General features: G+C 35.8%; 1 protein-coding gene across 1 annotated transcript in view; it reads right to left on the bottom strand.

The window, feature by feature from the left end:
* The window catches only part of HORMAD2 (HORMA domain containing 2), a 49,719-nt gene extending 42,630 nt beyond the window's left edge, over positions 1-7,089 (bottom strand). The window contains exons 1-2 of the mRNA XM_010951314.2: positions 7,039-7,089; positions 1,613-1,754 (exon numbers count right to left, since the gene is read on the bottom strand). Of these exons, the coding sequence (XP_010949616.1) occupies positions 1,613-1,754; positions 7,039-7,089 (193 nt within the window). The remainder of the gene's footprint in view (positions 1-1,612; positions 1,755-7,038) is intronic.
* Between the last annotated feature and the right edge of the window lie 6,483 nt (positions 7,090-13,572).

The raw sequence follows: 13,572 nt of genomic DNA, 5'->3' as shown, positions 1-13,572 counted from the left end.
ATTGAGGCCATCTCCATTAACCAATTTAAAACATACACCTCAATCTCAAATCACTTCTATGGTGTTTCTCTCCCTCTCAGTGGAAAAAAAAACAGATGAAAAATATTGCCACGGATTATTCTCAAATATTAATTTCTATCTGAAATTCAACTACCTTACTATAGGAAGGAAGAATAGGAAAATCATATTACACATTTTGGTGTAGATCAGTCTAAAGTCAATTACTGATTCATGTATGACTTTATATAAGTCACTTCACCTTTTCATATTGATTTCCTATCCTAAAATTGATGTTACCTCTATTGCTATTAAGGGATATTAAAATTATTCCATGTTGGTATAACGTTTAGAGATTGCCCAAAAAAAAAAAAAAGAGTAATATAGGAGTACTGAACATTTTTATGATGTATGCTACTTTAAGTACATTGAGAGGGAGATATGTCACTTCCACTAAAACTGTCACAAAAAATAAAGCTATAAAGAATGGTATCACCCTCCATGCCTAAGCTAGCGACTGGCCCATAATAAGTGCTTAATTACCCAAAACATGTCTTTTTTACCAATTCTATATTCCAAACAAAAGGAGAAACTGCAACTATATGCTATATATAAACATTTTCACTATTACAGATTTATATCCTAGACACGAAAAGAGAACATAATACAAATGAGGTTGTTACAGTTGCAGATACCATGCTTTTATGTTTATAGCACACATGCATTTCACTGATGTTCATGTAGAGAATTTAAGAAAATTAGATTGGAATGAGGCCAAAGTATATCATTAAATACAGACTGAGAAATTTAAAGTAGTTAGATTTTGAAAAATAACATCTTACAAGGAAACTTGTAGCTCTCTGCACTTATTTTCCAAATGATACTTCCCACTATAGTGACAAGTCAGCAAGATTTTCTGAATTGTTATCACAATCCAGCTTTTTAAACAGAAAGATTTTTGAAAAATTGAAGAGTCCTAGGTACATTCTTTTTAATAGAAGAGAAGGAAAGGAGACAGAAACAGCTTGTAACATAAAGAAATGAAATCATGAGTTTAAGGACACAAGAAATAAAAGGAAGAAAAGAAGAAAAGAGAAAAATTCAGAAAGATCAGAGCTGATTAGAATAATAATTGTCTTAATATCCATGCTAATCACCAAATAGGCTTGCCATGAGTATATCTTTTTTCCTGGTATATTTGTATATGTTAACAGGAAGAATTACACTTCTCAGTTAAAATTCCTCAATGCCAAAGCCTACCTTAAAGAACAAATTCAATTGAGGCACAGACTAGTGCAAAGTACAGCACCCAAATAGATTTCAATCTGGTTGCTGCTTTTATAGGTATGGTTTAGAATTACTGGGCTTGTCCAGATAGATTTCTTTTCTCCTCAGTCTGTCATTTGGTATCTAGCCAGGAAGTAATGGTTCCTATAAGTAAAACCACTAAACATAGTGAAATTAAAATGGAAAATGAATTAGCAAATTGATCTTGAAGAACAGGCCCATCCATGACTTGGGAATTAGCACACTCTGTGAGAAATTAAACATTTATTCCTGCCAAATAGAGAAAAAGGGCAACACCAGCCAAAGTAACCATTTAGTTAAACTTTACCATCCAAATGGCGTTCTCCGTAAGAGCTTTCTGGAAATAGGCCCCTTAGATATGTAATGCATGAGATAGAAGTAGCGAAGAGTTTCTTCACCATTATCAATGACTCGTGCTCATTAGTGATTTGGGATGGGAAAATTGTCTCCTGGTGGGGGGAGAAAGAAAAAGATCAGTACTCTTTAATATATTCAGCCTATCATGCCATTACCAGAAATAAAATGGAAAGCTCTTTCAAGACTTCAAATCTGATACCTTTATAGATAATCAAAAGGAAAAGGGCTTTGAATATTGTATTAAATTAGATGTTCAGGCAAAGCAGAGCAAAGGCAGAGACATTTATCCAAGTAATTCAAGACTAATATAATTTATTTTATGATGATCCATGGATTTGAGGCAAAGCTGGGGTTTTTTACTGTGATTGTATAAGCTTTCCTTTCACACACTCTTCAGAACCCACTGCAATCTGTCTTTTCCCCCCTCTACTGTATTCTCTCCAAAGTCACAAAATATATCCTAGCATTGACCTCGTCTCAGTCCTCACAGTATGAAACTCCTCTGCAAAGTTTGACACTTTTGCCTACACTGTCTTTTCTCAGCTGTCTTAATACTATTCTCTTTTGTTTTTTTTGTTTGGTTTTTCTTTTTTCACCTATTCCTCCCTCCATATCTATCTCAATTGTTTTTTATTTTTTCCAATTTTTCTGCTCTTTAAATTTTGGCCCCACCCCAGAATTCTGTCTTCAGTCTTTTTCCTTTTCAAAGCTCTCTTCTTGGGTAATTTCATCTAGTCTCATTGCTTCAGGTATAGTATATACAAAGAAGACTTCAAGTCCTTATTTCTGTTCTGACTTCTATATGTCTATTTTCTGAACATCTGCACCTAGACCACTTTGTAGACCCCTCAAACTCAGTTTATCACCCTGACTAAAACCTGATCCCACATCTCATTCTTGGGCAAATGAATCAGCATCCACTCCAATCATCCAAGCTAGCGGTGGGGTCATCTTTGGCTTCTCTCTCTCCTCCATATCCCAAATCCAATTACTAAATCCTATTAATTCTCTCCAGAAGAGTCCTCCAATCTGTTTTCTCCTTTCCCTTGTCACTGCCACTGCCTTGGCTCAGGATATGCTTACTTCTCCCCTTTATGGCTGCAGTAGCCTCTCATCTCCTTCCAACAGTTCCTTTCATTCACTCTGTCCTTCATGTGGCCATCATTAGTCTCTGAAGAATACAGATCTTACCATGACACTCCCCGTGTTCGTACAGGATAGAGTTCAAGTGAGGCATTTGAGAAATGTCAAATCTTATGCTTGCCTAGCTTTCCTGCCTTACCACCCTCTGCCCTCTGTCCCTACTTCATTACCCTCTCCTATGCACCCTGCTCTCTAGCCAGGTGGAACTACTATTCATCCACTATGCTACTGCCATGTATTTCCATATCTCTGTGCCTCACTTAAGCTAGAGTTCTGCAGAATACTAAGGTTCTGTAAGATATCAGAATGTTCTACAAAAAAGTATCAATGCTGGGGGGAGGGTATAGCTCAGTGGTAGAGTGCATGCTTAGCATGCACAAGGTCCTGGGTTCAATCCCCAGTGCCTCCATTAATAAATAAATTAATTAATAAATAAGCCTAATTACCTCCTCCCCCTGCCAGAAAAATGTATCAGTGCTAACAATAGGTTCCTTCTAAAGTTTGTATGTATGTGTGTGATGTATTAAATGATTTATACAGTTTTCCTTAAAAGATTGGCTAATCTGCCTTAAGAAATAGTGTGCCATATTAGAAATGCCATAAGTGTGACAGATGCATGGATTTTACTTCAGTATATAAGAAGTGTCTACCAACTAATAGTTATGTTGCATATAGAATATTTGCTGATAGATTTTTGGTATCTTGAGTTATCACTTCAACGTGTTTGTCATATCATTCAATGTTTATTGTGTACATGTGTTAACACAAAAATAAAAATTTGATCATTTTTGTCACAACTAGTCTGACACTGCTTTTTTCTGTCTCCTTTAATCCAAGCACCAAATATGTCTCATGAACTCCAGCTGGTGTTGTGTCAATACATTACAATTTTAAAGTACTTTCTGAATATTGATGATTTGAACTAGATTAAACTTAAGCACTTCTGTTCATTAACAGACTATTAAGAACAAAGAGGCAATTCAAGAGTGGAAGAAGATATTCTCAGCATCTGACAAAGGACTCATATCCAGAATGTATAAAGAACTCCTAAAATTCACTAAGAAAAAGACACCTGGAAAGAAAAATGGGCAAAAGACTTGAACAAACACTTCACAAAAAAGGATATCCAAATGGCCAATAAACAATGAAAAAGTGCTTGAACTTCATCAGAGAAATGCACATTAAAATCACAATGCAATAACATTATATACTCACCAAAATGACTAAAATTTTTAAAAATTAGAAAATATCAAATGTTGACAAGGATATGGCTCAAAAGACTTTAAACAGTGGTTGTAGGAGCATAAATGGGTACATCTTCTATGGGAAATTGCTTAGTAATATCTACTAAAGCTAAATATAAACATATCTCGTGACCCGTATTCCACTTGTAGGTATACACTCAACATACGTTCACCAAAAGAATGGTCATAACAGCATTATTTGTAATAGACCCAAACTGAAAACTACCCAAATTTCCGTCAACAAGGAAATGGATAAACAAGTGGTGGTTTATTACCACAGTGATATACTATAGATCATTGAGAATGAATGATCTACAAGTAAATTTAATATAAGTGACTCTCATACATAAAGCTGAGCGCAAGAAACATGATACAAATGAGTACTAGTGTATGATTTCATTTATAAAAAGTACAAAAGCAGGTGAGACTGATCTACACTAGTAGAAGTCAGGATGATAAATCTCTGATTACCTTATTCAAATTCAGGGTTGGTTTTTTTTTTTTTTGTATTATACTGCACATTTCAACTGCTGAAGTTTTAATAATTCTGTTACTTAGAGGCAGGTACTACTCACAAATATGCCTATAGATGAAAAAGAATTCCCCTAAAGCTTTTCCATACCTAGATCTGATTCTATAATGTCTTTTGGACATTCTAGACATGATTTTGCAATATAGGCTTACTTCTTTGCTACACTATATAGTGAAAATGAATGATCAGTTCCTCCTTTTTTCCAAACTGTATTATATTTAGTTAAAAAGATATATAAAATTATTAGTCTTGCATGTATGATAGGAATTTGGGGGACAAACTAATATGGATCTTAAAAGCCAGGCTAAGGAAATTATGCTTTATTCTGCAACTAGTGGAAAGGCAGCAGGTTTGACCAGGACAGTGAATAATTGTTTTAGGAATATTAAGCTGTAGCAGAAGTAGGAAAGATTAAAGTCGAAGGAGAATTAGGTATGTAATGTGCATGTGTATGTATGTGTATGTGTGTAAAATTTGACAGAAAATTGCTTTTTGCACCCATGGGGCCTAGGAATTAAGGTTCTTTGGGGGTAATTGGGTAATAGCTGCCATGGGACATATATAATAACTTATTGAAAACATGCCAAAATTTAGAGGCAATACTTGAATAATAACCATTTGTAAAATTAAATAACCTGAAAATATAAAGACATTTACTTTAAATACAGAATCTAAAAGGTCATTTGTAATAATGAAGATCAATGGTTGGAAAAGGCCTTTAGAATTCTGTTACTTCTCTATACTCCAGAGATTTTTCTCTCAGCTCAGCTGATCTAAATCTTTAAGGGTAATCATTCACATTTTTATAAATGTCTAATACATGAAAATACTGTGGCTTGATAATAGAAAACACTATTATAAATTATTTTAATAAGACAGTGTGCTAAGGATATGTGAGGTTTGGCAGCTTAGCTGTTAAGCTACATGACGTGACCTAAGGCAAGTTACTTTACTTCTCTGAGCTTCAGTGTATCCTCCTTATTTTGAGGTTTAATTGAAATAATAATATAAAACCCTTGGCACAGGGCCTAGCACATCGTAAGTGCTGAATAAATGTTAGCTTCTATATTTACTATTATTGTTGTTTTAAGTATTAAGAGGCAAAATCATAGTCACTTAAAATATACTGGGAGAAGTAGCTCATGTAGTTCAAACTACAAAGATCTGTTTATAGCAAAAGGTCAATTTGTTAGTTTACAGTAAGAAAAATAACTGCCAAGCTGATTGCACTTCATATACTCAACTTAGCATTTACCCCCCAGGAAGGAAGCATACTAAAGAAACTAAAAGAGATCAGGAGTCTGCTTGGTAAATATATTGAATTTGAGCCAGAAAGATGACTGCTTTCTCTCTGCCCTAATTCTCCTTCAACTTCAATCTTTCCTACTTCTGCTACAGCTTAATATTCCTAAAACAATTATTTTACTCAGTGTCCTGATTAAATCTGCTGACTTGCCATTGATTGCAGAATAAAGCAAAAATTCCTTACCCTTGCTTTTAAGATCCACATTAATTTGTCCCCAAAGTTCTTATTCAATTTTATTTCCTACTTCTGTCCAAGATGATGACACTCCACTCCAATAAGGATGTTCGTTATTCTCTGAAACATGCCAACCTCACTTCTTATTCTGAGCCAAGGGATATGCTAGTTTTTCCTCATAGAATTCTTTCTCCTCTATCCTAATCCTTTTCGTTATTTAAGGTCCACTTTAAGCCCTTCTCCTTCTTGAGGAATATACAAACCATTCCAGTCTATATAAAATCTCTAAATTCCTATAATTTGTGTTGCTTTATTCTTTTCACATATACTTAATGCATATACTACTTTGTATATTGACTTAACTCCTGTGAATCTTATTTCCCTAATGAGATTAGAAACTTCTGGAAGATGAAGATTCTTTTTTTTTTAATTCTCTCAGAGAATAACACAGTATTGCCTATAAGTTATATAATATTGAGCTCTCAATGAATAAATGAAAGATTCATCAGAGAATGTCATGGGACAAGACAAACTTGCCCAGGTAGCAAGGTTGCCTGCCCCCGGCAAGCTCCCCCTGGGCCCCAGCATCCAAGTTTCTCTCAGTGCTCTCTCCTTCAGTTCTTGTAATTACATCACAGTGTGCATCAGAAGTTTCCTAATTGTGTCAGGAAGTGAATGTCTAACAAAGAACCATTCTCTTTAAACATCTTTTTTTGTTTCTGATTTCTTTTACTCTAGAAAGTCTAAATATATAAACACAAAACAAGCACCCAGTAAGTTACTTTGTAGGAATCCATTCTAATTTCCTGAACAACCTCAATCCATTAGCCAGTTAAAATGTAGACATACTCTGCCAGAATATTATGGGCCAATTAACTGATAAAACTGCTGTTTAAAAAAACACCAAAGATTAAAGTCATGATTCTGAACTAACTCAGTAAATAGTCATCGGTTTTTCTTTAATTCTGAATAAATACCTTAGATGCCTTGTGAATTCTGATAGAGCGAGAGAGCTGAGCAGTGGCCATTATAGAAATGTATCAGGATTCTTTTAACAAATCTAACCTGTAAAAGAAAAAAATTAATTAGAGACCTTGCCTAACACATCCTTACTGTGAATTTTCCAAAGAACAACTATATAGTGAGCATTTGACTGTATTCTTTGGAGAATTAGTTTAACAAACATTTTTATATTTATTACCAGTTTTCACAAATACTGTAAGATCTCTGGATTACTTTTTCCCACCACCCAATGAAAATTTAACTTACTTATTCCCAAATACATTTGGAGGAGAAAAATGAATTGTAAAGCACCTAAAGACTCAACAATGTATTTTAGTCATCTTTGTTACTCCCTCAGAGTGTAACAGTTCTCTCTATATAGGAGGGGCTCAAAAATATTTCTTGAATTAACTTCATGTGTAATTGATTTTCAAAGTCAACTCAAAAGTTAATGTTTATACTTCACACCCATTAGGATGGCTATTCAAAAAAAAAAAAGAAAGGAAAATAACATGCGTTGGTGAAGGTGGGGGAAAATTGGAATCCTTGTACACTGTTGGTAGAAATGTAAAATGGTGTAATTGCTGTGGAAAACAGTATGGCAGTTACTTAAAAAGTTCAATATATTTACCATATTATCTAGAAAAGCCACTTCTAGGCATATACCCAAAAGAATTGAAAGGAGGTATTCAAATAGATACTTATACACCAATGTTCATACAGTATTAATTACAATAACCAAAATGTAGAAGCGACCCAAATGTCCAACAACAGTTGAGTGGATTTTTAAAATGTGATATACACAATGGAATATTATTCAGCCTTAAAAGGGAATGAAATTCAGATACACATTGCAACATGGATAAACTTGACATTATGCTCAGTGAAATAAACCAGACATGAAAGGACAAATATAGCAGGATTCCTGCTATATATAGGTAGAGATCCCTAAAGTAGTCAAATTCAGAGAGATAGAGAGTAGAATAGAGGTTACCAGGGACTGGAGGGTGGAAGGAATGGGAAGTTCAATGGGTACAGAATTTCTGCCTAGGATGATGAAAAATTCTACAAATGGATAGTGGTGATGGTTGTATAACATTGTGAATGCATTTAGCGCCAGTGAATTATACACTTAAGAATGGTTGAGATGGTGAATTTTGTTATGTACACTTGACCACAACAAAAAGCATTAACGTTTAAAATATATCTGGTTTTCACTTCTATCACTTCACTAACACAAAAAAAGAAGCAAATTTCCCTTTTTCTTTTCAAAGGACTTACTTGGGGGTTCTTTTCAAGGTTTTATAGAGTTCTGACCAAAATATTTGTAAAATAACCCACTTAAAGAAATTCCATTCTGGATCACCCAAGATAGCCTGTGACCCGTTTTTGTGTATAGATTAATGCAAGATTCTGAAAGATTTTGCAAATAAAAGAGGGCAGAATTATTTGAGGACACTGCCACAAGGTGGTGATAGAGATTATAAACAGTACTTAATTTCTCTCAATTTACTTCTTCAGAGTGGCACTAGGGGACACTCTTTTACAAGATTTCATATGAGACTGAACCCCACCTAATAGTCTTTTGGTCCTTAAGATTCCAAGGTATCTTTTGTTGACTTCAAACTATAACCTTCATTTCTGAGTGTAACCTTCAAAACTAACTCAACATATCAACTGTCACCCTTACAACTTCAGGAAATAAAATGGGAAAAATAAGTAACTACAATAAGTTCTGGCCTATTAAACCATGGTAAACCACCCCCTTTTGCGGTAGTTATTAGTCTTAGAGACAATAAATAAGAGGAATAATGATTTTTAAATAGCTTTCTATATTAATGGGGTTTTAAAATTTTCTCTGTGATCATAAGATATTCTGAAGACATTTCTAGAATATAAAGCTCTGAAAATAGCATCAGCCAATTAGAACACAACGCATTTACTACATTCACGAATATTTTTGGAATTTATGGATAACCTAGTTTAAATTGATACCATTACTGAAAACTCAGACACCCAGGGTACTTGCTTTTGAGAAGGGATTCAAAACTAGTCACTATTAGCACTTGGGAAATACCTGCGGAATTAACATTTGGAAAATAAGTAAAGTTGAATTTTACATACACATATGTATGTATACAAAGAAAAATAGCCAGCAGTGTAGTCTAAGAGAAAGGCTTTGGAGGTAAGTAACCTAGGTTCAAATTCTGCTCAACTACCTAGTAGCTCTGTGATTTGGTCAAATTACTTAATATCTCTGGGCTTCAGTTTCCTTTTTGTAAAATGCAGACAACAAATCCAACTTTCCAAGGCTCTTACAGTGTTTATTGGGGCATATATTTATCTGGAGAGGAAACATAGCATGGGGTCAAGCACGTGAACCCTTCTGGAGACAAACTGCCTAGAATCAAATCTCAATCTGCAATTCAGTTGCTATATCGTCTTGTGCAGGTTGTGTGCTTTGGTTTCCCCACCTGTAAAGTAGGGACAGTAACAGTACCTACATCACAGGGTTGTTGTGAGGCCTAAATGAGGCATTATTTGTATGGTACTTGTAACACTGTCTGATACACATTTCATTGTATGTAACAAAGCATGTTTATTTTAAAAAGTTTATATTAGTATTTGAACTCCTAGTTTTCTTCCAGCCTCCCAGTTGTTCCTTCTCATTGCCACTTTCAGACTTTTTCCCTGCCCATTTCTTAGCTTTTGGTGCCCTTCAAGGTTCTATCATAGGAGCTTTCCTTTCCTTTTTTTTTTTTTTTTTTTTTTTTTAACTTCTAAACACACTCCCTGGATGAAGAAATGCATTCCCATTGTTTCAATTACTATTTCTATTCTAATGACTCTCATATGTATATCTCCAACTCAGGTCCCTCTGGGAGGTGCTGATCTATACCTCTGACTATGAGACAGTTCCACTTTGATGTTCCCAACATATCCAAATGTGAATTATTTCCCCTGCAAACCTATTTCTGTATGTTAGCTAGTTGAATGATACCATCAAATAATACCTAGATGCTCAGGCCTAAAAATTGTGACTCAACCATGTTCCTTCCCTCATTCCCACATCCAGTCTCAATATTTCTCAAATGTCCACTCCTCATTTTATTCACATTGTTGTCATCTCTGCTTTAGATCAGATCAGCCTCATCTTTTGCCTGTACTTTTACAACCACCACTCTGCCCGTCACTGGTCTTACTCTTCTCCAGTCTATTCTTTGTACTGCAGCCAGGATTTTCTTTCTAAATTACAGAATTGATTATGTAACTTCCTAGACTGAAATATTTCAATGGCTCCCTACTGCCCTCAGGATAAAATCTAAACTCCTTACCCTGATCTGGCTCATGATCTGGCTCATGCCTCCTTAGCCACGTCTCCAACCATTTTCCCTTACACTTTAATGCACCAGGTATTCTTGTCCACTTTAATTACCCTATATTCTCTCTAGCTTTCCGGCTTTTGTAATATTCCTTCTGCCTGAAACATCCTCCTCCCTTCCCAATTATTACTCATCCCCTAGACATGCCTTAGTATAATTTTCTCAAGGAATTATTCCCTGGTTCACCACCACCACCAAGTCCGGATTATGTGCCCACTGTAATATATACCATATCATTTTGCATTTATGTATCCACTCCACCTTGCTGTGAGATAATGTGAGGGCAAAGTTGTATCTGCCTAGCTCATTTTTCATTTTTTACGTTTTTTTTAAGGTACAATTCAATGGGCTTTAGTATATTCATGAAGTTTTGTAACCATTGCTACTAGCTAATTTCAGAAGATTTTCATTACCCCAAAAGAAATTAGCAATCATGCCCCATTTTCCCCTCCCTTGACCCCTTGCAACCACTAATCTACTTTTCATCTCTATGGATTTGCCTATTCTGGACATTTCATATAAGTGGAATCATATATAAACTTTTGTGTCTAGTTTAGTTCATTCTTGAATCCTCAGCTGGAACACAGTAGGTGCTCAATAAATGTCTGCAGAGTCAATAGAGAAGTGCTACAGGAACAAGAAAGAATTAAGGGTCTAGAAAAGAATTATAGAATTTTAGAAGTAGAAGGAACTTTAAATGTCATCTAGTCTGAACATCTAATTTTCTACATGAGATAATCAAGGTCCAGAGAAATCAATTGATTTACCCAAGGTCAATCAACCCCTTAGAGGCAGAACCGAGAATAAAAATCAAGAATTTTGAGTCACAATGTGGGGGTTTTTCCACAATGACGCTCCACAATGAAATTCCCCTTTGCTTTCATTCCATCTAAAATGATGTACTATCAGCATCTTCCTAGCTGTTAGGCTTGCTTGCTTTATTTCTAAACATGGTAGTATCTTTCTTCGGTGCTATAAAATGAGCTGGCTTCAGGAAGGCAGAAAAGATCTAAATAATTGTTTTTAAATAGCCAGACTCCTTTCAACCTCTAACTATTCTGTTGCTATTGTTGTTTTCCCTTTGAGCAGTTGTTTGTAGAAGTCTCCTATTCAAGTACAAACTCTGCTTAATTTTGAAAGCTCACAAGCTGACAGCCCCAGGAGGTATGACTCCACAGATCATGCACTCTCAGAAAATTACTGATTTTTTTATCACCTTGTTCTGACTCATTATCTAAATACTTATGAGAGATTTCATAACTATGGCTTTTAAGAACAGAACTCTAGCTTTCAAATGTCTTTCACGTATATATTTGCTTGCATATTGGATCTACAAGCATCTGAAACTTTACAGAGCATCAGTACCATTCACTTTTATGCTTAATATATTTACTCTGTGACAAGGATTATGATCTCCTTAAGAAAGAGGCAAATCTGTGTCCTCTCAGTTAAAGACTCACTCTGTGCTCACCTCTTGACCTACATCTCAACTGCCCTATTTAAAGTGGTGGCACGATTACTATTTTACCATTTTATGTGTGAATCCAAGATTCAGATGAAGATTGACCAGCTGTTGTTTAGTTTCTGAAGGCCTAAGCCATTGGGTTTTGGGGGGGGGGGGCATTCTGAGTGACATAAGAAACGAAAGTTTCATTACATTTGTCCAAAGACAATAATAGTTGATTTCCTAATGCTGTCTACCCAACTTTCTCAATCTTCCAAAACTATTTTTTAAGCAAGAAAATCCCTTTTCTATCAAATGAATAATATCCAATAGCTGGATTCTAAGATGCAGCTAAATGACCTTCCTTATACATATGTCATGTGTATGACATGAAAGATGGCCTTACTCATAGGAAGCACATGTTAACATAAATGGGCTCACATCATAGAGTCGGAAGGTAGAGGAGACATCCTCTACAACTAATTTAATCCCTTCATTTAAAGAAAAGGAAAGTCAGTTCAGGGGAGGAAGGATAGTCTTTTTAACAAATAGTGCTGTAACAATAGGACATCCTTAGATAGAAAAAACCCCAAAACCCTCAACCTAAATCTGACACCACATACAAATATTAATTCAAAATGGATCATAGATTTAAATGTAAAATATAAAGCTATAAAGAAGAGGCAAGTCCAGCAAAGGGACTTGGTTTGCCAAAGGTCATCCTGTTATTCAGAGGTTTCCCAGAGTTTGCTTCCATACATTATTATTCACGACTTTAACAAATCCCATTTGGTCCTGTTAATTCCCCTACTCCGTGCTCACTCAGGGTAAATGGTTTCCACTATATTAGCTGGGTATTTATTCATGCTCTTTTGGTTTTTTTTAATATCTTCTTCTTGCTACTTCAGTTATTCATTCATTCAGCATTTACTAGGCAACAATGTGCCAGTCGTTGTGTAGGCTTACAAAGATGTAAAATACTGTTCCCATCTCAAGAGATTTATGGCCCAATGGGGGAGAAACTATTGTCCTAATTAGATTAAAACTCCTTTACGGGCAAGAACCATATTTTTTCTTCATTTTCACCGGCCAAGAACATGATGTACTGCACACCGCGTCCAGTACTCTGCACAATTGAGCACATTTTAGTAATTGGCTAATCTTGAGTTACAAGACATTCTCTCCCCTGCCCAGTTTGGGGAACCAAAGTGCACAGAGATTAAATGGCAAACCCTGAGTAAGGTGAAAGAGGAGGCCATTCCATGGGGATTCATCCCGCCCCCTCCAGCCTTGATCTGCGCCAGCCGCTGATTCTGGCAGAACACCTCAAAGGCTGGAGAAAACCTGACCTAGAAGATAACCCCCCAAAGCTCCCATCCAGTTTATGGCAAAACACAGATGTCGGCCTGACAGAGCCCTTGGCGGCCAGTTACCGCTGCCGCGTCCTCGTCAGGTCTGATTCCTTCTTTTCCACCAAAATCTCAATTTAAAGCTACCTAGATAGTAAGAATCTGGGTGTTCCCGGAACAGTTCTCTCCACGTTTTTCCTCCTGGTAAATGGGAAATTTTTCATCGTCAAGCCTTGAGGGGATGTTACCTAGAGGCGCCCCCTGTCCTTCCCCTCAGATCCAGGCTTCCCGCTACTCCTCAGAATACTTCAGGCCTCAGCGAAATACTTTCAA

Source organism: Camelus bactrianus, chromosome 32, assembly GCF_048773025.1.
Source record: "Camelus bactrianus isolate YW-2024 breed Bactrian camel chromosome 32, ASM4877302v1, whole genome shotgun sequence".
Taxonomy (NCBI): domain Eukaryota; kingdom Metazoa; phylum Chordata; class Mammalia; order Artiodactyla; family Camelidae; genus Camelus; species Camelus bactrianus.
Note: the sequence above shows the minus strand (reverse complement) of the source record. Positions and strands in the feature narration are given on the sequence as shown.